Raw genomic sequence first — 24,857 nt, 5'->3', positions numbered from 1 at the left:
TCCATGATAAAAGTGCATCTGTCCATCATAAAAGTGCATCTGTCCATCATAAAAGTGCATCTGTCCATCATAAAAGTGCATCTATTGTGTTCGTCTAAAAGAAGGTCATATACAGCTAGCATGACTTGAGGGAGAGTAAATCATGGGCTAATTGTCATTTTTTGGTGAACTATCCCTTTATAGAAGCTCACATTCATGAGTGTAAAGAAAGAATCCCTGCTAACATGTTCACGGTCCTGAGGCGGCTACTTCCTGTCACCTGACCTTTGCCACAGGAAGTGAAGCGTCCTGCATTCGTTAAATTCCTCCTGCGTTCCTTATCTCCGTCTCTTAGATGCGGACCAACGTTCCCTCATGGTGCGACAGAATCCTCTGGAAGTCGTATCCTGAGACGCACATCGTCTGCAACTCGTACGGTACGCAGTTAGCTGATACATTAACTATAAGTGTTTATTTCAAATCCTTCTTTCCATTTTAAAAGTGTGAGCTTCCACTGAAATCTGAAGCATCAAATCATCATATTATAGTGATTTCTGAAGGATCATGTGACACTGAAGACTGGAGTAATGATGCTGAAAATTCAGCTTTGATCACAGGAATAAATTACACTTTACTAATATATTCACATAGAAAACAGCTGATTTACATTATAATATTTCATAATTTTACAGTATTTTTGATTAAATAAACACAGCTTTGGTGAGCAGAAGAGACTCTCAGAAAACTTTACTTAATTATTTTTATATCATTTATATCATCATTATTATGTTATTATAACGCTCTTTGTTCCGCATTATCACTGAAAGATGTGGACAGAAGTCATTCTAAATATATAAAAATGTTTTAGGAGAAATATAGGTTTAAAAATTTCATTACTAAGCACTTTTATTAATTTTTTTAGCAGTTTTACTGTTGCAGATAGACTTAAATTTTCATGAAAAAAAACGTGCATTGCTTATGTTTACTAGATTTTTTTATTTTTGTATTAAACATTAAAAATGGCCTTGGTGGATCAGCATGTAAAAAATAAAAAACATTTCATAGCAAACGCAATTTCAGTCTACTCAAAATATGTGACAAATAACCTGCTGATAGAAGTGTGTAATGAAATCCAGTGGAGTTTTGGCAGTTATTGAGGCTGATTTGCATCAGGTGAATATGTAAATAGTGTGTGTGTGTGTGTGTGTGTGTCAGGATGTACGGATGATATCGTCACCAGTGATCACTCGCCTGTCTTCGGCACGTTTGAGGTTGGCGTAACGTCTCAGTTCGTCTCTAAGAAAGGTAATATATGTGTTCGATATATTTGTTCAGTGTGGTTCTGCTGAAACTGGTTCTCAGATGCTCTTCCTCCTCAGGTCTGCCCAAGTCTTCAGAACAAGCTTACATCGAGTTCGAGAACATCGAGGCCATCGTGAAGACCGCCAGCAGAACCAAGTTCTTCATCGAGTTTTATTCAACGTGTCTGGAGGGTGAGACGCTCGATCAGTGAACATCATACGAGAGAATCTTTATGAGATCATAATCCAGAGTTCAACATTCATCATCACTGAAAATCTGAGATCTGATCGATCAAATATTCATGATATCATCATTCATTTATGTAATTATAGTATTAATAATTATTATACAAAGTTTAATAAATAATTCTATAATAGTATTATATATATATATATATATAGTTAAATATGTGCTAATAATAATTATACATAGCAATTATGTAATAATAGTTTCTGTGAATCGGTTCAAACCGTTTTAATAACTGATTTTTTTTAATTCACTGATTTGTTCTAAACAAATCACAGAAAAATTATGACAAGTCATTTTAAAAATATTTTACTAAAAATATGCGATAAAATATTGCATTAAATGTGCAATTAAATGTTGCAATAAATATGCAAATATTGATGTTTATTACTATGCATTGTTATATTAATGCATATAAATAAATATAATTGAATATTCTTATTTTTTCATGTCATCATTGAAAATGTTGACTGAAGCCATTCTAAATATATTTAAAGGACAAGTTCGGTATTTTACACTTAAAGCCGTTTTAAGATTGTTTCTGTTGAAATAGAACGGTTAAGATTAACGATCTATTTCATCAGAAACGATCTTAAAACAGGGCTTTAAGTGTAAAATACTGAACTTGTCCTTTAAATATATTTTAGTAAAAATATGTGATTTAATATGCAAATATTTGTTTATTACTATTCATTGTTCTATTGGTGAAGATAATTAAATATTCTTATTTATTCATGTTGTCACTGAAAATTGTTTAAGTACAAATATGCAAATAAATATTGCATTAAATGTGCAAATATTGATGTTTATTACTATGCATTGTTATATTAGTGCATATAAACAAATAGAATTAAATATTCAAATGTTTCATGTCACCATTGAAAAATGTTGACTGAAGCCATTTTAAATATATTCAATTGCTTTACTAGAAAGTGTGATTAAATATTGAAGTTTATTACTATGCATTGTTATATTGGTGCACAATGAATATAATTAAATAATCTTATTGCTAGTTAATGTTGACAAAAGTCATTCTAAATATATTAAAATATAAAATAATTAAATAATGCATAGTAATAAAAATCAATACTTGCATATTTTATTGTTGCATGAATAATTAAATATTCTTCCTTGTGTTAATCTGTCAGAAAATGTGCCTTTAGCATTTTAACTAGATTTTTACTTTTGCATTAAACATTAAAAATCAACTTTGTGAATCAGACTTTGCTAGATCAGATTTCAGACGTTTACAGTGATGAATGTTGGACCGACTGCTAAACAATCATTAAAGAATATGAAACATGCATTGAACTTCTTTGTTTCTGGGTTAAACTGAACATGCAGCAGAAAATAATGTGCACTGGGTGAAGAATGTTAGTCTACCACATTATTGACTGTTTACTACAGCATAAACCTCATAGTTTAGTGATGTGTAACCTGTGTGTTTAGAGTTTAAGAAGAGTTATGAAAATGACACTCAGAGCAGTGATAACGTGAACTTCCTGCGCGTGGGCTGGTCGTCGAAACAGCTGACGACACTGAAGCCCATCTTATCCGACATCGAGTACCTGCAGGACCAACATCTGCTGCTCACCGTCAAATCTCTGGATGGATATGAATCATACGGTGTGTGTGTGTGTGTGTGTGTGTGTGTGAATGACATCACGTGTATTGTAAAAAGCACTATACAAATATAAATGTGAATTGAATTGAATCACATCTGGTGCTCTTCACGTGTCAGTCAAAAATGACAGAAATGTATGTTTTTATTTCAATTAAATTAATGTACTGTATTTTAGTTTGATGATGTTTGTTATTTAATATTTTGTATTTTTAGGGGATTTTATGGTACTAAATTATATTTACGCTGCATGCTTTTTTTTTTAGCATAGACCTAAAAATTAAATTTCCAGCTTAAACTGTTGTAAATCTTGAACAGACTGAAGTTTGATCTCTTCTCAAACATGACATTTGGCAGATTATTGCTGACGTGAAAAAGTTTTTAAAAGTGAACTTAAAAAAAGTTACAGAATTTTACGTTTATTGTTATGAAAAATGTGCAAAAATATTTTTTTCAATTTTTATATGAAATATTTATTTTCAAAAACATTATTTACTCTAAAACAGTAAGAAAATCAAAGCCATAAATCTAAACAAGTTGTGTTGCAAATGTGAGGTTGATATCTCAGTAAATGATCTTTCAGTGAGGTTGTTCGGCTGCAGTACCAAACGCTTCCACTAGATTAAACTCGTCTCACATTCATTTCCAATGTACAATGTATTCTGATACAAATGCGTTCAGATGAAGCACTGCATTCTTCTGCCTTTCTCTGAGTATTTCTGTTTTTTTTTTTTTAATTCAATTACTCTTAAATTAAATTAAATCACTTGTGTTAGTCAAGGTTTCTTGGACCAAAAAATAAGACATTTTTTTAGTTTAGTGTCAGAAGAGGATTTATGTTTTGTTTTGCATGCATTTCTAATGTGTGTGTGTGTGCAGGGGAGTGTGTGTTGGCGCTGAAGTCGATGATTGGCAGCACGGCTCAGCAGTTTCACACGTATCTCTCCCACCGCGGCGAAGAGACGGGAAACATCCGCGGATCCATGAGAGTCAGAGTCCCTTCAGAGAGGATGGGGACCAGAGAGAGACTCTACGGTACTGAGAGTGTGTGTGTGAGATAGTGAGTGAGAGAGAGAGAGTGTGAGAGAGAGAGTGTGTGAGAGAGAGAGTGTGTGTGAAAGAGTGTGTGAGAGAGAGAGTGTGTGAGAGAGAGAGTGTGTGAAAGAGTGTGTGAGAGAGAGAGTGTGTGGGAGAGAGAGAGAGTGTGTGTGAGAGAGTGTGTGACAGAGTGTGTGAGAGAAAGAGAGTGTGTGAGAGAAAGAGAGTGTGTGAGAGAGAGTGTGAGAGAGAGAGAGAGTGTGTGTGTGAGAGAGAGTGTGTGTGTGAGAGAGAGAGTGTGTGAGTGAGTGTGAGAGATATATAGAGTGAGAGTGAGTGTGAGAGACAGAGAATGTGCGTGAGTGAGTGTGAGAGTGTGAGTGTGAGTGTGAGAGTGTGTGTGAGAGTGAGAGTGTGAGAGACTGAGAGAGAGTGAGAGACTGTGTGACTGTGTGACTGTGTGAGAGTGTGAGAGACTGTGTGAGAGTGTGAGAGACTGTGTGAGAATGTGAGTGAGTGTGAGAGAGTGAGAGTGTGAGTGTGTGAGTGTGAGAGAATGAGAGTGTGAGAGACTGTGTGTGAGTGTGAGTGTGAGAATGAGAGTGTGAGTGTGAGAATGAGAGTGTGAGTGTGAGATAGTGAGAGAGTGAGAGTGTGAGGGTGAGGGTGAGTATGAGAGTGAGAGTGTGAGGGTGAGTGTGTGAGAGAGAGAGTGAGAGTGTGAGAGTAAGAGTGAGAGAGTGTGAGAATGAGAGTTTGAGTGTGAGAATGAGAGTTTGAGTGTGAGAATGAGAGTGTGAGTGTGAGAGTGTGAGTGTGAGAATGAGAGTGTGAGAATGAGAGTTTGAGTGTGAGAATGAGAGTGTGAGAGTGTGAGAGAGTGAGAGTGTGAGAATGAGAGTGTGAGAGTGAGTGTGAGAGAGTAAGAGTGAGAGACTGTGAGTGTGAGAATGAGAGTGTGAGAGACAGTGAGAGAGTGAGAGAGTGAGAGTGTGAGAGTGGGGGTGAGAGTGTGAGAGACTGAGAGAGTGAGAGTGTGAGAGTGAGAGTGTGAGAGTGAGAGAGTTTGAGTGTGAGAATGAGAGTGTGAGAGAGTGAGAGTGTGAGAGTGTGAGAGTGAGTGTGAGAGTGAGAGAGTAAGAGTGAGAGACTGTGAGTGTGAGAGAATGAGAGTGAGTGAGAGTGTGAGTGTGAGAATGAGAGTGTGAGAGACAGTGAGACAGTGAGAGAGTGAGAGTGTGAGAGTGAGTGTGAGAGTGTGAGAGACTGAGAGAGTGTGAGAGTGAGAGTGAGAGTGTGAGTGTGAGAGTGAGAGAGTGAGTGTGAGAGACTGAGAGAGTGTGAGAGTGAGAGTGTGAGTGTGAGTGTGAGAGTGTGTGTGAGAGTGAGAGTGTGAGAGACTGAGAGAGAGTGAGAGACTGTGTGACTGTGACTGTGTGAGTGTGAGAGACTGTGAGAGTGTGAGAGACTGTGTGAGAGTGTGAGTGAGTGTGAGAGACAGAGTGAGTGAGAGTGTGAGAGACTGAGAGTGAGTGTGAGTGTGAGAGTGTGAGTGTGTGAGAGTGTGAGTGTGAGAGTGTGAGTGTGAGAGTGAGAGTGTGAGAGACTGAGAGAGAGTGAGAGACTGTGTGACTGTGTGACTGTGTGAGAGTGTGAGAGACTGTGTGAGAGTGTGAGAGACTGTGTGAGAGTGTGAGTGAGTGTGAGAGACAGAGTGAGTGAGAGTGTGAGAGACTGAGAGACTGAGAGTGAGTGAGAGTGTGAGAGACTGAGAGAGTGTGTGAGTGTGAGTGTGAGAGTGTGAGTGTGAGAGTGAGAATGTGAGAGTGAGAGACTGTGAGAGTGTGAGTGTGAGAGAATGAGAGTGTGAGAGACTGTGTGAGTGTGAGTGTGAGAATGAGAGTGTGAGTGCGAGAATGAGAGTGTGAGAGAGTGAGAGTGTGAGGGTGAGGGTGAGTGTGAGTGTGAGAGTGAGGGTGAGTGTGTGAGAGACAGAGAGTGTGAGAGTGAGAGTGTGAGAGAGTGAGAGTGTGAGAGTAAGAGTGAGAGACTGTGAGTGTGAGAGACTGTGAGTGTGAGAGAATGAGAGTGTGAGAATGAGAGTTTGAGTGTGAGAATGAGAGTGTGAGAATGAGAGTGTGAGAGTGAGTGTGAGAGTGAGAGAGTAAGAGTGAGAGACTGTGAGTGTGAGAGAATGAGAGTGAGTGAGAGTGTGAGTGTGAGAATGAGAGTGTGAGAGACAGTGTGAGAGTGAGAGTGTGAGAGTGAGTGTGAGAGTGTGAGAGACTGAGAGACTGAGAGAGTGAGAGAATGAGTGTGAGAGTGTGAGAGACTGAGAGAGTGTGAGAGTGAGAGAGAGAGTGTGAGAGTGTGAGTGAGAGTGTGAGAGTGTGAGTGTAAGTGTGAGAGTGTGTGTGAGAGTGAGAGTGTGAGAGACTGAGAGAGAGTGAGAGACTGTGTGACTGTGTGAGAGTGTGAGAGACTGTGTGAGAGTGTGAGAGACTGTGTGAGAGTGTGAGTGAGTGTGAGAGACAGAGTGAGTGAGAGTGTGAGAGACTGAGAGTGAGTGAGAGTGAGAGTGTGAGTGTGAGTGTGAGAGTGTGAGTGTGAGAGTGTGAGTGTGAGAGTGTGAGTGTGAGAGTGTGAGTGTGAGAGTGAGAGTGTGAGAGTGAGAGTGTGAGAGTGAGAGTGTGAGAGACTGAGAGAGAGTGAGAGACTGTGTGACTGTGTGAGAGTGTGAGAGACTGTGTGAGAGTGTGAGAGACTGTGTGAGTGAGTGTGAAAGACAGAGTGAGTGAGAGTGTGAGAGACTGAGAGTGAGTGAGAGTGTGAGAGACTGAGAGAGTGTGAGAGTGTGAATGTGAGAGTGAGAGACTGTGTGAGTGTGAGAGAATGAGAGTGTGAGAGACTGTGTGTGAGTGTGAGTGTGAGAATGAGAGTGTGAGTGTGAGAATGAGAGTGTGAGAGAGTGTGAGGGTGAGAGTGAGAGTGTGAGGGTGAGAGACAGAGAGTGTGAGAGTGAGAGTGTGAGAGTAAGAGTGAGAGACTGTGAGTGTGAGAGAATGAGAGTGTGAGAATGAGAGTTTGAGTGTGAGAATGAGAGTGTGAGAGTGAGAGAGTAAGAGTGAGAGACTGTGAGTGTGAGAGAATGAGAGTGAGTGAGAGTGTGAGTGTGAGAATGAGAGTGTGAGAGACAGTGTGAGAGTGAGTGTGAGAGTGTGAGAGACTGAGAGAGTGTGAGAGTGAGAGAGTGAGAGTGAGAGAGTGAGTGTGAGAGTGTGAGAGACTGAGAGAGTGTGAGTGAGAGAGTGAGTGTGAGAGTGTGAGAGTGAGAGTGAGAGTGAGAGTGAGAGTGAGAGTGAGAGTGAGAGTGAGAGTGTGAGAGTGAGAGTGAGAGTGTGAGTGTGAGTGTGAGTGTGAGTGTGAGAGACTGAGAGAGTGTGAGAGTGAGAGTGTGAGAGTGAGAGTGTGAGAGTGAGAGTGTGAGAGTGAGAGTGTGAGAGTGAGAGTGTGAGAGTGAGAGTGTGAGAGTGAGAGTGTGAGAGTGAGAGTGTGAGAGTGAGAGTGTGAGAGTGAGTGTGAGAGTGTGAGAGACTGAGAGTGTGAGAGACTGAGAGTGTGAGAGTGAGAGTGTGAGAGTGAGAGTGTGAGAGAGAGAGTGTGAGAGAGAGTGAGAGAGTGAGAGAGTGAGAGTGTGAGAGTGTGAGAGTGTGAGAGAGTGTGAGAGTGTGAGAGACTGTGAGAGTGTGAGAGTGAGAGACTGTGTGAGAGTGTGAGTGTGAGTGTGAGAGACTGAGAGAGTGTGAGTGAGTGAGTGTATAAGTGAGAGAGAGAGGACATCATGAGCCCTACATATTCATGTAAGCAATAACAAACAAACAAAGAAAACAAACTGGAGCAGTATTTCTCTCTCTGTGGTCTTTACTCTCTCTCTCTCTCTCTCTCTCTCTCTCTCTCTCTCTCGCTCTCTGTTCATCAGAGTGGATCAGTGTTGATAAGGACGAGACTGGCGGATCGAGAGGCAGAACTCTTCCTCCCAAAGTCACACACGATTACGTCAAGTGAGTTCATGTTGGAATATCCAATTCTTGACATGATTATTGTTTCTGCAAGCGTGTTTTTGGTCCAGTGAATTGAGTGTTTCATTCTGGTCCTGTAGACCGTCCACCAGCAGGAAGTTGGGGTCAGCTGACCTCGGGAAGGTTTCAGAGGAGGGAGACAAGAGCATCACTGGGAGACACACACACTCCTCTAAAGAGGACAGCGCACAGAACAGGTGGACACACATTCACTCACACACACATTCACACACTCACATCGGTTTAGCTTGTCAACAATAGTAACCCTGACTGTTATTTATCAGACTCAAACAGGACCCGTTTGATAGCGATGCCACAACCTGCAAGAACAGCTTCAATAACCCCGCCTACTACATTCTCGAGGGCGTTCCCAACCAATCAGCAGCTCTGGCCTCCGACCTGCTCCCAGGCTCCGCCCTCCCTCCGCTAGCCAATAAAACAGCAGCTGCTGTGGGGAAGAACAAGCCGCCCAGTGGGAGTTCGGCCCAGGGCCGCTGGCACCCGGTTCGGCCAATCAGCGAAGAGGGATCTTCGGAAGACGATGGGAACGTTGGGACTCACGTCACGTCGCTCAATCGCCCTCCGCCGGATTTCCCTCCTCCTCCACTTCCCAAAGAAATCCCGGAAAACTCATTCGGAAAACCTCGGATGTTCCCGGACCTCGCCGACGTCAAGATCCCGTCCAAACCGCTGTCGTCTCCCTCTGGAGGAGGAGGAGGCGTGGCCTTCTGCCTGGAGGCTCCACCCACATTGAATCCAAGCTCCGCCCCTTTCCGCCGAGGAGGCGGAGCTTCCGCACTAGACGACCAATCGTGTTCCGTACTGCAAATGGCGAAGACGCTGAGCGAAGTGGAGTATCCGTCCGGGAGAGAAAGGGGCGGAGTCGGGAAAGGGGTGGCGGCTTCTCACATCAGAGGCTTGACCTTCCCACCGCGATCCATACAGGAGGAGAGCATCGCTGAAGACCTGCCGGAGGAGGTTTGTCTTGCCAATTTACACATTCAAACAATTTTAAACTCGGAAGAGGAGGCGAAAACCAGGACTTGCTTGTTATCTGTGCACAGCCACACACACTGAGAGAGAGAGACAGCGCTCGAACACTGAATTGATTCCTCTTTCGCATTTCCTTGCCCTTGACGGACACATAATTATGTCTAAACACCCGTCTCAGCAAGTGTTTTCTCGGCTCTGTCATGAGTGAACAGTTGAGAAAGAAACCGGATGTTTGTCAGTTCATTCGGTCTTAAAGTGACAGCAGCCTAATATTAATGTCATTAATGTTAATAAAACAAAATACAGCTTTAACAAGTATTAAACTAATCCTTGGACACACACACACAGAAACACACAAGCACATGTGACTTCAGTGCATTACACAACTGCATTAGATATCATTAACTAACAATCAACAGTACTTCTACAGCATTTATTAATCTTAGTTTGCTATTTAAAACATTTGCTAATGCATTATTAAAACCAATTAATATACAGTAGTTAATATTTTATAATGGACCTTAGTTAACACTGAACTAACATGAATAAACAATGAACCGTTGTATTTTTATGAACTAACATTAACCCTTGTGTGACATTATGGACATTTTTGTCTTTTTCATTTTAATTTTTGCCTTTGTTATTAATGCCAATTGCACGAAATTTTGGCACAGGTGTGTATTTTTATTGGAATTTTACTATTTCACCCTCATTTCCTATAATAAATATATTTTACACTAGTAACACACAATAGTTCCTCTCAGGACCTTCAGGACAATAACGTCCCCATTGAAACCCATTAAAACTGCTATTTTAAACCCCAGGGACATTTAACTATAAATGATGTCATCTTTGTTAACAGGCTTTCTCCTGTTGGCAAGGCTTCAGAATTTACAATTTTACTTCTTTTTTTTCCCCCAGATGTTTTCATTTTCTCAGGTTTGGCAAATAAAGCAAAAACTTGCTTTATTCCATTTGCTTCTGCATATTATAGAGCCAATTGGATAAATGATTCAGATGTAATTGTGTGTGTGTGTTGGTGTGGATGTCAGAGTAGTTTGCATGTGTGTAATAAAAAAAAATGTGTGTATGTGCTTGTAATATTTGAGAGAGGAAAAACTCAACTGGAAGTCCAGCCGCTGTGTCCCGGTGTGTGTAGCTGCATCTAATGTAAAGTGTGTTACTGCGCACAAACACACTCTCACTGAAAGCTCGTTTTTTTGAGATATCAACCTCAAATTTGGAACACGACTTGTTTGGATTCATCGCTTTGATTTTTATAGCAGTTTTAGTTTTCATAAACCTTTTTTGGTTTTACTTTTTAAACTTTTTTTACTTCAACAATAATCTGCCACGGGTCTTTAAAATGAGACGAATCTTAAAGGATCATTTACTCGCCCTCAAGCTGTTTCAAACCTGCATGAATTTCTTTCTTCTGTTGAACACAAAAGAAGATATTTTGAAGAATGTCGGTAACCAAAGTTGATTGGACCCCATTGACTTCCATAGTACTGTTTTTCATGCGTGCGCGTGTGTGTGTGTGTGTGTGTGTGTGTGTGTGTGTGTGTGTGTGTGTGTGTGTGTGTGTGCAGGGCCTGTGGCATGACGCGAGCAGCAGCAGTGTGTCTGTAGAGTACAGTGTTGGCGAGTGGCTCCAGAAGCTCGGCCTCCAGCATTATGAGGAAGGGCTTCTCCACAACGGCTGGGACGATCTGGAGTTCCTCAGGTACGAGTCTCACACACACACACACACACACACACACACAGCTCAAAGCACGAGTTCTCTTCCTGCCAGCCACGCTCCAAGTTAGGCCTTGGGAATCCCCTCTGAGTCGTAGAAAAAGCCAGGCCCAGTTTCCAGCCGGCGTATTAACCGTGTGTGTGTGTGTGTGTGTGTGTGTAACCCCACTGATTCGTTCACTCGATTCCCAGAAAGGACCACACGAAGACTACAAAAAATGATTTTCTTACTTAGTATTTTTGTCTGGTTTCCAGTCCAAATATCAAACATTTCTTAAATCAAGATGCATTTACTAAAGTAGTAAAATGATAAAAAAAATGTAAGTCTTGTTTTCTAAGGGAATTAATCAACATGAAGTGTGTTTTTGCTTAAAAATAAGCAAAAGTATCTGCCAATGGGGTAAAGAAAATAATGTTTCTGTTTGAATTAATATTATTTTTCCTATCCCATTGGCAGATAATTTTGCTTTTTTTTTTATTAATTTTTTTTTTTATTAAGGAAATGCATCTTGATTTAAGAAATGTTTGATATTTGGACTGGAAACAAGACAAAAATATTAAGTAAGAAAAGCATTTTTCGCAGCGCATTTAGTGGAGACACATGAGAAAACGCCAAACACACGTCAATTCTTGGTCATCCGGTCACAAAACTGTTGAAAATCATACATGTAAAATAATCAAAACGAATGTTGAGAAAGTAAAGAGGTACAGCAAATTCCATATATGTGACATGCGTTTACAACACACGAAACCCAATTATTCGTCAATTGTTATCTTTATCACTCTAACATGAAATAAAAGAGAATCTTGGTACATTTAACTTTATTTTCCTTCAAAATCAAACATATCTCTTTATGTGTTTGAGACTATGACCGAAGAGAAATTCAGCTGATGTCACATTTCTTACATCACTCATCTCCAAATCCACTCTACTTATGTGTTCATGTGTATTAAATACATAATGAAGCTGCTTCACAAGAACAGGCATTTCGGCACAATTCATAATTAATTTCTTTTCCCCGTCACATTGGAGCGGCTCAGCATGCACATCTCACTCAGCAGGTCATGGGTCATTTTTCTACTACTCAGAGTGACTGTGTTTCCCATGAATGCTCACTCGACATAACCTGTTCATTCCCACCATCAGGGACCGAGGGTTACATCAGTGATGAACACATTCACCCTGTGTTGGTTCAAACTCGTATGACTGACTTCTGAGGAGCACAAAACTGCTTTGCATCAGGTCACATTGAAAAAGGTGCAAAATGCAAAAATCCAGAAGCACCATTAAAGTATCATAACTCTAAAGAAATGATGTAGATGCAAAGTCCTAGGTTAACTCCACAGAAGTCGGTCGAGAATCCAATCAGACACAAAAATAGTGTTGGCTCCTGTATCCTATGATATTACACTTGTTAAACCTTTATCTTGTGTTACCTTAAACATTCAAACACAAGTTTTATCCATAAATGACGGACAAGACGGTAAGAAAACGGGTTCTCCCTTATTTTCTTTCCCCAAACCTGTTCAAGTTCAAGTGTGTGTAGCCATTAAAGAAACAAATTATAGACCAGAAAACATAGGAAATAATACTGAAATATATATAAACGCGGAGAATTACCTTTCAAAGAAAGTTAAAAAATATATATACACTGTTATTACTTGCTAAATCCACGCTCTAAGCAAACAATAATAATATACACATTATTGACATATAAAAATTCAAATGTGGTCATGAAGGTTTCCATTTTTTGTTATCGGTTATTTATTATTATTTTTTAGTAGGTTTCCAACAGTGACAAACTTTAATATCCATTAAATTAAAAATACAGTGTCATTTAGTTTTCTGATTAAATAAAAGCTGTTTTAACATTTAAAAATCAATATTAGTATTGTAATTTGTACTGTTGGTTTGTAAGATAAAATGATGATGATTATTATTATTAAATATTTTTTTATTTTACAGTACAGTAGGCTTATTAGTATTATTACTGTAATTTAGTAATTATTATTGGTTTGTTTTTATTTAATTTCATAAAAAAATGTAAAAGGTGCAAAATCTCTTTGACAAATGTAGTTAGTCATGTAGTAATTAAAAAAAAATTAATTAGTTATTGATCCTATTTTTAGAAGATTTCCTTCTGTTTTTTTACATTTAATGTCTATTAAAGTCCGTGTCATTTGGTTTTCTGCCAAAAAAAAATTCGGTGGTATAATGTTTGAAAACAATTAAGACAGCCATGAATATTTGTATAGTGATTTTACTGTTGTTCTGTATTAGTTTTAGTAATTATAATGATCAAATATTTTTATATTATATTTTTTATAGTACAGTATTATCACTATAATAATATTATATGTGATTTAATGTTTGTAATTTAATGAAATATAAATATTTAAAAGGTACAAATTGCAAACGCTACATACAAGTATCATAACCTTTCACAAATGTAATCATGTAGCTTTCCAATTTTTTAATTAGTCATTCATCCTTCTTTTAGAAGATTTCCCATGCATTTTTAACTTAAAGGGTTAGTTCGCCTATTTAAGACATGAAGTTGTATGGAATCCTTACCAGCATTATAGTGCATACACACTGACCCACTCTGTAGTCTCCTCCCTGGTCAGAGTTATGGCCGCTGGAAGTTTTTCAAGAAAGTACTCCCGGTTAGTTTCCGGGGCCTCAAAATTGTGCGTTTTTACGTGAAAAAATTATTTGCGTTTCAAAGCTTGATTAATTTAACACACCAAAACACGCTGGTCAAAATTCATACCTCAGTTTTAATCGGCACTATTTTCTTTCCATTTCTATCAATCCGCGCTGCTGTCAACGTCAACAGTGCGCACGTTCCGATCAGCTGTTGATAGCGCGACTCGCTGACAACATGTCTGACTGCGAAACTTCTGATGATGAAACCAATTTTAGCACAATGTCAGACGGAACAGATGAGGATGGAAGTAATTTTAGCACAACGACAAAGGGATACCTTTATGAACCGGAGTATACCGATGCCGAACTTCAACAGATGGAGATAGAACGGGAAGAGAGAGAGCGAGAGGACAGAGATGAAGTTGTCCAAGTTGATGCTGGGCCCACAGCTGTAACAAGAGCCAGGATGAACGACAAATGGTGAGCACTGCACACACGATAATCCTTGATTCTGGATATTTTAGCTCCCGCAGAGTAGCCGATGGCTACCAGCCAAAGCTGTCTCGTAGCTCTATCCGAAACAGGAAAACGATGGAATCTGAACGGTGATGACGGCACATTCTTGTGGTCACAGCCTGGAAATTTACAAGTTCGCACCATCGTTCATTTTCTACTTTTTACGTCGTTTCGTAAACGATTGTGTAACGTTAAACACTATGGAACAGCTGATCGGAACGTGCGCACTGTTGACGTTGACAGCAGCGCGGATTGATAGAAATGGAAAGAAAATAGTGCCGATTAAAACTGAGGTATGAATTTTGACCAGCGTGTTTTTTGTGTGTTAAATTAATCAAGCTTTGAAACGCAAATAATTTTTTCACGTAAAAACGCACAGTTTTGAGGCCCCGGAAACTAACCGGGAGTACTTTCTTGAAAAACTTCCAGCGGCCAGAACTCTGACCAGGGAGGAGACTACAGAGTGAGTCAGTGTGTATGCACTACAGTGCTGGTAAGGATTCCATACAACTTCATGTCTTAAATGGGTGAACTAACCCTTTAATGTCTATTGAAGTCCATCAATGTCACATTATTCAGAGGTAAAATATCACATAATACCTGTTACTTTTCTCAACGTTTTCATAATTTTTTAGTTAGAATTCAGAGTTGGATTGATATACAAAGATGAAACCCTCATCCAATCACGTGTCTTTCCTGCAGTGACATCACAGAGGAGGATCTGGAGGAGGCGGGCATTCGTGACCCCACCCATAAGAAGATCCTATTGGCCAGTCTAAAACAACAACAGCAGCAGAAGTGAGCCAATCACAATCCAGACCGGACTGAACTTTGCACTGGTAGAATTTTACCTGGTTTTAATTTAATCTGATGTCACTATAGTTTGTGATATTATTTAAACAAGTTGACATGTCAAAAGGATGTTTCACTACAGCCCCGCCCTCCACTTCCTGTCGTCTGGAGGAAGTGACGTCATCAGAACATTCCTGAAGTGTTAGTTGTTAATAACAGTTTGTTTTTCGTGCATGTTTCATGACTTTAAAGGAAAGGGAAATAAGCCAAAATCAGCCGTGACTTGAAGCAGTTTCCGTGTTGGCGTGTTCGTATGTTCGTGTGTGTTTGTCAACGGTTCAGTGTGTCATTTGGAAGCATTTACAATCTCCTCATCCTGCACAGATGTTTGGTTTGAGTGAAAGATGGCTATAACACAATCCTCTCACCAGGTGGCGCTGCACCATCATGATTATTTGAGAGAATTCAAGAGAGGAAACAGAAAAAGATTCACATGTAAACTATGAATTTAACTGTTTGCTCATTATTTCTGATGTGAGATTCAAATGCTGATGAATTTCTAAAAGAGTTGAGCTTGTTTCTCAATCTCAAGATGAGTTTAGTTCAGTTTGAGTTTTGAAATGAAGCGTTCTGTGGAGAAACAGCCTCAGTCTTTCTGTTTTCATCACAATAGCTTTGTTTGTTCTATTTAACCGTCTTTAATGTTATAATTATGGGTGTTTCTCCTAAAATGCATGTAGCAGAATTATTCTAGATATCAATTATTTGTGTGTTAAGTTTTAACTTAAGAAGTTTTTCCCCTTTCATTCATTTATTTGCTGTATAATCATTTTTAACAGTTTAACTCTGTTGTTGCAAGTTAATATTTGTGTTTGACTGCTAAATGACTGTCCTTTTAATGTTTGTTCTTTTCTTTCTCAGTTTAATAAAAACTACAATTATGTTCAATAAAAGAAAGTGTTTCATTGAGCTTGAAATATACATTTTGTGGAATTTGTAATTACATTCGTAATTTATATTTATATAAACCAATGTAATTATCAGCAAACCATGTTTTATAGATTATCATTGAATACATTACAAATAAAATAAAGTGATTACATGTTGTTTTTCAATAGCAATAGCAATCAGATGTCTGATCAAATCAGAATTTTCTCAATGTCTTTTAATCAACTGTGTCTGCATTAACAAAAATCGTAAGGAATAAAAGTTAAGTTCTTTATATAAGGTCTAAGTTTGTTAGGATGTTCCTAAATGCGATTCTTAATAGCGTCTCGGATATTGTTGTTTCCTCAAGGCGAGACACAGATTTGTGGCTTTTCATTAAGTGTTTTATCAGTCTAATGGAAAGAAAACATCCCATAATAGAACTTTTAAGTGTATCTTTTATAACGCCATCTATTTGCGTCTGTAGATTTAAATTTCAGTACATATCTTAAAAGGCTGTGTTCTCAAAATGAGTTTTTTTCTCCACTTCAGCAGTAGTTATATACACCAATACTTACAGTTTTATTCATATCTATATTCTGAAGGTTTTTACTGAGGGGTTTGTTCATATATAATTTTTCTGATTTTTATACAACATAAAAAAAATGGGGGGAAAACATTTTTATTCCAAAAAAAATGGTGCAAATAGTTTTTTTTCCTGGCTGTTGACTTTTTTTTTTTCTTTATGAATTGATAAAAACAGATATCCCAAATCCCCTTTGTAAAAACCATAAACTCTTACATGTAAAAAAATAAATAAACAAGAATTATGAACCTGGCTTTCTCCAATGTTCAGATTTTTGTTCTAGAAATGTAAGCATATTTATTTAGGTAATGCCTCATTTGTATTTAAACAACATTTCAGAAAACTTGTAATATAAAAAAATGTTTGCAATGCTTAATGTAATCAATCAGCTGGGGAAGTATGGAGATATCTAGTTCTTTTTTATCTTTTATATAGTCTTGTATTGAGAATAAAATGGCATGCTATTGTCTAACAAATTCAACATTACATCATTCATAAATCTGAAAGACAAAACATGAAAAAGTCGTCATAACTTTATATGATGAATTTAGAATTTCAGAACATACCTGAATTTAATTCAAGCATTTTAAACATATTTTCAAATGTTTTTGTGCAAATGACAAGTAAGTTCCTGTGTTTTCATAATACAAATTGTAAAATAATTCCTCATTACATGATGTGAAATCTTCGGTGCTCCACTGAAGTCAGATGAAGTGAATGCAGATCAGACTGGATATGTTCATTTTAACTGTCTTTATTTTTATGGATTATATACAGCAGATCATTCATGAAACACATGGCGTGCACTGGAGCCAGTAAACATTAAAAAAAGAAGAAACTACATCATATTTATATTAATATTTACAAAATATTTCTCAATAAAAGCCTAGCTTAAAAAAACATCCCAACATTTTTTTTCTTTTTCTTTTTTCTTCAATAAATTAACTACAAGTGGCTTAACTATGCTTGTTTCTGGGGTCACACACACACACACACACACACACACACACACACACTAGTCTTCAAAGAGCTTCAGTGAAGAACCACATGATAAATTCATCAGTGAGAGCAAAGACGTTTCTATGCCGGATCACGGATGCATGTTTTCAGGATTGATTTGTTGTTCTGAAGCTCCTGCTGGACTAAATGTTTCTGGACCTTCAATTAAGAGGAAATGAAGAACTAATTTACTGACAATGACAATTCATTCAAGCGCTGATGATGCAGATCTTCAAGGTTAAAGATCTTCTTGTGAACATAAAGAGGAAAACATCGCAGCTGTAAGAGATGAACACAAGATGAACCGTAGAACAAACACACACACTCTCTCTCACACACACACACACACACACAACAGAAGCGCCCACGAGTTCAACATGACAATAAATTAAACACTTTACAATAAGGTCTCATTTGTTGACTTTAGTAACTGCATCACTTAACATGCAATAATAATGGGAAATCTATTATTATGGCATTTATGAAAATCACAGTTGCTCATTATTTGATCATGTTCGTTTAAAAGCTACACTCTTAAAAATAAAGGTCCCGAAAGTGATGTCATAGAAGAACCAAAACTATTTTAATAATCTAAAGAACCGTTTGAGGAACAGAAAACTTCTGTGGATGTTAAAGGTTCGATGCCAAAATACAACTTTTAATGTTAAAAATGTATTAGTAATTGACATCAACATTAACTAAGATTATTAAATACCGCAGAAATATTATTTCCCTGTAAATTCTAACGGTAACACTTTACAATAAGGTTCATCAGTTAACATTAGTAAACTACATTAGTTAACATGAACTAAGAATGAACAATACTTCTACAGCATTTATTAATCTTAGTTAATATTAATTTCAACATTTACTAATACGTTATTAAAATCAAAGTTTGTATTTGTTGGCATTAGTTAATGAACTGTGAACTAACATGAACAAACAATGAACAGCTGCAGTTTTATTAACTAACATTAACAAAGATTAATAAATACTGTAACATGTATTGTTCATTGTTACTTCATGTTAGTAAATACATTAACTAATGTTAACTAATGAACCTTATTGTAAAGTGTTAGCGTTCTAATTAGAGAAATAAAAATAAAAAAAATAAACTGAAATACACTCTTGAGGAGAAACGTTTTAAATGATTGCATAATACTTAATAATACTTTTCTAGTGATAAATGAGCTGTTTAATTCAAACGATTTAATTAAAATTCAAACTTGATTAATTAATTGAAACTAAATCCATAAAATGATCCTCTTTAAGGTTCCATATAGAACATGGGTTACAGTTTATTTTAAGGTGTCGTTGTTACAGTGTAATTATATATTTAAGTACTGAGTAATAATAATTAACTACATGTACTTTCTATAGGATTAGGGTTTGCTTGAGGGTTAGTTACATGTAATTATGCATAATTTACTGTTATTACTGTGGTAAGTACATGTAACATATGTAACAAGGACACTGTAAAATATGTTGTAATCAGTCAAAACTAACTTTATCTGGACAATAACTTTATTCTAGATCTGCTAAAGCCTAAACAATCTCTGTTACTGTAATCTCCTATTATCACTGTAAAGCTGCTGTGAAACAATCTATATTGTTAAAAGCGCTGTATAAATGAAGGTGACTTAACTTGACATAATACTTTTTTTTCTTGTGATAAATTCTCTTTATGAGCTGCTTAATTCATTCAATTTAATTAAAACTCAATTAAACGTAAATTCATAAAATGATAACCCTTTTCAGGCTCCATATGTTCTCAGTATGCTGCACTAACACATGCTTAATTAGCCGAGGGTTTTAACCCAATTTGGGGTCAAACATGGACAAACCCAAATGTTGGATTAAAAATGCAACTTAAAAATTTAACCCAACGGTTGAGTTTGTCCATATTTGACCCAACCTGGGGTTAAAACAACGCAGCATTTTTTAGAGTTGATTTCCGTGTTAACTAGCGTCAGCACATGAGACCTTATTGACGGGTTGAACATTGAGTCCAGTTGTACACGAGTGACCCAGGAGAGACTGAGCTGCACCGGGATCTCTAGAAGAGGTTGCTCTTGATTGTGTTGGGTTTCCGGTGGAAGGTGGACAGAACGCCGGCGAACGGCCCGGACGCCACACTGTCCGCGGGCTGCCAGGCCTTCAGCAGGTCCGGCGTGGGTCCGGCTGAGCCGAGGCTGGGCCACGGCGAGCTCTTCAGGCCCTGGTGGAGCGAGGGCGAGATGGAGGCGCTGGTGAAGCCGGAGCCGGAGACGGGACTGGGACTGAGGCTGCCGGTCCCGGGACTCCCCATGTTCCCGGATCCGGGCAGAGACGCGGTGCTGTCGGGCGTCGGGCTGCACGTCGACTCTTTGGACTCGTCATCCTCAGATGAAGAGCGAGTCTCTCCGGGCTTCTTGGTGCCGGTCGCTCCTTTAGAGTTGGCGGCGCGTTCCTGTTTACGAAACTTGGCCCGTCGGTTCTGGAACCAAACCTGAGGAAGAGCCACCATATCATTCACAATCACATTTTGTACAGCATTAATGTTCATTTTTAGTCAATTGAAGGATATTATCAATTACAATTTTGATCTTGATTACGTGTTACACTCTTAAAAATAAAGGTTCTTTATCAGGATGGATGGTTCCATGAAGAAGTGACAGGAAAATAATGCAACAAAGATTATTTCTAGAAGAAAATAGCGTCACAGTCCAGCTTAAGTAAGTGGTTCATTTTTGTTGTAAAAAGCTATTAAGTTAGTTCATTTATATATATGTATATATATATAGTTCTTGTTTACGGGACTTCTGGAACCAGACCGGAGGAAGAGCGACCGTATCATGAAAGAACATTTGGAGGGACGAGAGAAAAGTGTAAAAGATGTTAAATTACTGAACACCTTAAAACACTCAACACCCCCTAAAGCACATATAATAATAATTCCTGCAATAAATTTAAAAAATGTAAAAAATGAAAGAGCATTAGCCTACATATGTTACAGTATTAATGTCCATTTTAGTCTATTAAATGATATTAACAGATATCAAATTTAGATTTTAATTCTTAAATATAAAGGTTCTTTTTTCAGCATCGATGGTTCCATGAAGAACCTTAAACATCCTAAAAGTTCTTTAAAATATTACTCACTCTACGAATAAATGGTTCTTTTATGATTATATTTCATCGCTGCAAAAAAAACCTTTTGGAACCTTTATTTTTAAGATGCTGAATTTGAACTATAAGATTAATAAATGCTTTAATTTTGAAATATTTAGGTTACTCTTTATTTTAAGGTGTCATTGTTATTTCAGTAATGAGTGATATTAAGATTGTTTCTTTCTTTCTTTCTTTCTTTCTATCTTTTAGCATCGGTGGTTCAATGTAGAACCTTTAACATCCTAAAGTTTCTTTAAAATATTACTCACACTATAGAATTCGAACTATATATAGTTCTAATATAGATAATATAGATATAACATATAGAACTATTATTTTAAGGTTCTTTGAGGAAACAAAAATGGTTCTATTTCATCGCTGCAAAAAACAACAACTTTTGGAACCTTAATTTTGAAGACAATGAATTTGAACTAAATATATGGATGGATAAAATAATATAAAAATATTTTGGTTACTCTTTATTTTAAGGTGTCATTGTTACAGTGTAATTATATGTACTTACTATAGGATTAAGATTTGGTTTAGTTGCATGTAATTATGCATAATTTACTTTTATTACTGTGGTAAATACATGTAACAATAATACCAATATTTGGTAACACTTTATTTTACAGTGTCCTTGTTACATATGTTACATGTACTTACGGTAGTAATAACAGTAAATTATGCATAATTACATGCAACTAACCCTCAAGCAAACCCTAATCCTATAGTAAGTACATGTAGTTACTTAATATTACTCAGTACTAAAATATATAATTACTGTAAAACTGACACCTTAAAATAAAGTGTAACCGATATTTTTCATCGTGAAGTGTTACTAACGCATGCATATACACACGTGACCCAATGCATCCGCTAATAAATCACTCTAATAAGATCAACTAAATTAATTACATTTGGAAGAGGCCCAAAATATCCCATTTAGATGACAATTTATAATGTTATATTTCATATGGTTTTGCATTCATAAACGCTTCAGTGATGGTCTATGGATGTTCTCCGCGTGCATGCGCCTCACCTGCACGCGCGCCTCGGTCAGGTCGATCTTCAGCGCGAGCTCCTCGCGCGTGTAAATGTCCGGGTAGTGCGTCTCCGCGAACACGCGCTCGAGCTCCTTCAGCTGAGAGCTCGTGAAGGTCGTGCGGATCCGACGCTGCTTGCGCTTCTCGTTCAGACCGGACGGGTCCGAGAAGAACTTGTACGGGACTGAAAGATCAACGAGAGCGGGGAGAGTCATGATGACGCACTTCAAGAGGACATGCATTTAACATCAGTTCAGATAAACAAATGGATTCTGTAAATGTTGCACGTTTATGTCTGATTTTTTTTAAACAACAAAAAGGAATGTTTTTTGCGTTTCATTGGGTAGTAAATAAGTGCCATAAAATATATTTAGTGGGAATGCGTCCGTGCATTTGTATTATTATGATTATAATTAAATTGTGCATTTTATCTAAAAATGACGGGCTCCCTATAAGTCATACATTTTCTGATGTGAAAACGCAATAATAATTACACACGCCTATAATTTATATTTACCGCACAGAAATATGAGGCGAGACAGGATCGTTTCTCTTTTTCTGTCCAATAAACACTCTTTTTAATTATAGATCCGTACGACATAATTCAATTAATTACTTTAAATTGATTTGACACGAAATTTAGGCTAATTTAATTAAATTAAAACGTAAACTCGCAAAGCTATAGGATTCTCGTTTAATTTTTGCAAATGGGTTTATCAATTATCCAAATTAAAGATACATTTGTATCAAAGATACAAAATACCGGTTCTTTATCGGCATCGAAGGATCGATGGAAGCACAAAAGATTCTTTATAAAAATGTTCACATTCATTTTTTTTAAAACGGTAATTTTAGGACCTGATCGCTGTAAGTTCCAAATAACGTCATTATAATTCTACGTCATCAAAAATCAAAAGACCTTTTGGAACGTTTTAACAGTGAGCCATAACATATTAAACTCGTTCTAAATGGAGCGATTTATATGTTAAACAAAGAAAAATTGACAGTTTAGTGTGTGCTTAATATTCAGCACCTGTTTTTTTTTTTCTTCAATAAGTCGCATTGCATGTGAAGTGTTTTAGTTCTTGCACATGCATCTGTGTGTGTGTGTGTGTGTCACCTGTGGAGTAGGGCGCGGGCTGGTGTTCTCTCAGCGCACCCAGTGCACAGCTGGCGGAGCCGAGCGTTCCGCATCCCGGGCTGGAACTGAACCCGTTCCGGATCGGGTTGTACTGGAACGCGTTGCTCTGACTGCACGAGTTAAAGTCCGCGTACGCCGACGCCTCCATCGCCGCCATGCACGAGTCGTACGTGTTCAGATACGAGTAATCCATTTTGTACATGTGGAGGGCGGAATGATGGAGACGCAGGTGTGTGTGAAGGTCCGCTCGAGGAGTGTGTGTGTGTCTCGGTGTGTTCCGCGGCTCTGCTGCTCGGTGTGTTTATAATAAAGTTGGAGTCCGGGAGACAATGGCGAGGCGGTGGTCTGTGTTTGCATGACAATGTCTCAGTTCTGAGATCCTCCTCCCTCAACACACACACACACACACTCTCTCTCTCCATGCATCTCTAATTCATCTCCGCGTTAACCCTTTCCAGCATCATCTGCTACACTTGTGCTTCACTATTTCATCTAATGCTCCTTTGTTGCATTTTATTTCTTGTTTAAACGAGACCTGAAGCGCGCATCACCCGCGCGCGCGCAAATATAACTCTAAATAAATGACTATTAATGGCTATTAAGACTAATGGCATTAAGGCAAGGATGGGCAACTTTTCAAGAGCGGGTAAATGGGTCCGTTTTCCTCATGCTAAATGAATTGTGGGATTGTTTTAGCTTTAATGCGGCTCTGGTTGGTAGTGTGAGATGAAGTTTAATTTGATTTCGAGGATAATGGCCTTTATTTAACCTCCCAACGCTGCATTTAGAGGGCGAATGAAATAAAATGATCGTAAAATTAAAATAACCCATGAAATACTAATTAATGATGACTTGAAGTCGTTAATTGCGCGCGTTTATTCGATCTGTTTTCATCAGAAATGACTCGACGGAAACCTGCTGCTCACAGTCACGCGCATCTGCTCGCTGTCACTCACTATTACGCACGAGTTTATCCGAACTCTTTAAACAATATTAATTAGACGGATGCTGTCCGTGCTGTTATAGCGCATTATATGCATACATGAAATGGTCATATTTAACGTTTAACATAAAAATCATATTTCAAAATTATGCAATAATAATCGCATTTAACTTGGTCAAATCAGGGATAAAATTTATGTTCATGCAGCTGAATATGTCATTTTTAACCATATGTGTAATGGATTCGTTTGACTTTTGACCCTGTAACCCTCTCTCTTTATGCGCGCGTAACCTGGTTATCCCGGCGCGGCCCCCGGCGTACGCGTCACGCCGCGTTTGGATGATTTCGGGTGACGCGCGTCTCAAACTTCATCCATCAGCGTCCGCATCACGCGCGCAGATTAACGACTGTACCGGGGGAGTGACGAGATACACACGACAGCAACAAGTCTACACAGACACCGGAACCTTTCAGCACGTGTTCATCATCTCCGTACACACCTGAGGAGAGCACCGAGAACACCTGTGTGTGTGTGTGTGTGTGTGTGTGTGCGTGCGAGATTCAGAATCTTTCAGAATTCAAAGATTTCATTGTTAAATACTCAATAGCAAATATGAAATTATTAATATGCAACTTAACGAAAGAATAGGATCGGCTACTAATGTATTTGATATAACACTCTTTAAAATAAAGGTTCAAAATGTTTTTTTTCCCCTAAAACTATTTCCCCCCTAGGAGAACCTTTTGTATAGTGGAAAGATTATATGGATCTTAAAAGTTTTTTATGGAACCATCGATGCCAAATAAAGAAACATAAACGAAATAGCCCAAAACAATGCAAAATTAAATTAACTAATTGTGTGATTCAACTCGCCGTTAATTTAGTATTTTACATCGTTCGCCTGTAATGAAAAATAAATGCTGACGTGACAGATTCCGAATTATTTCAATCTATGAATGTCTATTTTGCTGATTCAGTTTTTATTACTTCCAATTTTAATAAGACCTTTTTTTGGTTGAAATTAGCCTCCATAAATGTTCAAACAAATAAATGTTCGTAGCTACTAAATAGCAAGTGTCTCGCGCCGCCCGTTACCCGCGCGCGCGCC

The 24,857-nt window shown here is 38.1% G+C and overlaps 2 protein-coding genes across 4 annotated transcripts in view; one reads left to right on the top strand and one right to left on the bottom strand.

The window, feature by feature from the left end:
- Positions 1–15,913, top strand: part of inppl1a (inositol polyphosphate phosphatase-like 1a) — a 51,028-nt gene extending 35,115 nt beyond the window's left edge. For 2 of the 3 annotated variants that reach the window (XM_077230358.1, XM_077230360.1), the window contains 10 exons: positions 335–416; positions 1,195–1,284; positions 1,359–1,472; positions 2,977–3,153; positions 4,028–4,183; positions 8,166–8,247; positions 8,346–8,462; positions 8,550–9,243; positions 10,851–10,984; positions 14,867–15,913. In XM_077230358.1, coding sequence (XP_077086473.1) covers positions 335–416; positions 1,195–1,284; positions 1,359–1,472; positions 2,977–3,153; positions 4,028–4,183; positions 8,166–8,247; positions 8,346–8,462; positions 8,550–9,243; positions 10,851–10,984; positions 14,867–14,966 — 1,746 coding nt within the window. In that variant the 3' untranslated portion in view covers positions 14,967–15,913. Of the gene's footprint in view, positions 1–334; positions 417–1,194; positions 1,285–1,358; positions 1,473–2,976; positions 3,154–4,027; positions 4,184–8,165; positions 8,248–8,345; positions 8,463–8,549; positions 9,244–10,179; positions 10,347–10,850; positions 10,985–14,866 lie in introns of those variants that run through there. The other variant, XM_077230359.1, reaches the window with a different exon arrangement.
- A 1,294-nt stretch (positions 15,914–17,207) lies between these two features.
- phox2a (paired like homeobox 2A) lies at positions 17,208–23,227 on the bottom strand. Its single transcript, XM_077230369.1, has 3 exons — positions 22,785–23,227; positions 21,661–21,848; positions 17,208–19,956 (listed from the first exon to the last, which is right to left on the bottom strand). Exons 1-3 carry the CDS (start codon positions 23,005–23,007, stop codon positions 19,525–19,527), a joined length of 843 nt encoding a protein of 280 aa, XP_077086484.1. The 5' UTR covers positions 23,008–23,227; the 3' UTR covers positions 17,208–19,524.
- Positions 23,228–24,857: the final 1,630 nt, after the last annotated feature.

This window comes from Siphateles boraxobius, unplaced genomic scaffold (assembly GCF_051911475.1).
Source record: "Siphateles boraxobius isolate OS27281-9 unplaced genomic scaffold, OSU_SipBor_1 143, whole genome shotgun sequence".
In the NCBI taxonomy this organism is placed as follows: Eukaryota; Metazoa; Chordata; class Actinopteri; order Cypriniformes; family Leuciscidae; genus Siphateles; species Siphateles boraxobius.
Note: the sequence above shows the minus strand (reverse complement) of the source record. Positions and strands in the feature narration are given on the sequence as shown.

Bases quoted from the DNA above. Each gene is read 5' to 3' on its own strand.
- phox2a (XM_077230369.1), bottom strand. From the start codon at position 23,007: ATGTACAAAATGGATTACTCGTATCTGAACACGTACGACTCGTGCATG. The intron at 21,849-22,784 runs GTGACACACACA...TTGATCTTTCAG, and splicing joins GCCCGCGCCCTACTCCACAG to TCCCGTACAAGTTCTTCTCG. The intron at 19,957-21,660 runs GTGAGGCGCATG...GCTCTTCCTCAG, and splicing joins TGACCGAGGCGCGCGTGCAG to GTTTGGTTCCAGAACCGACG.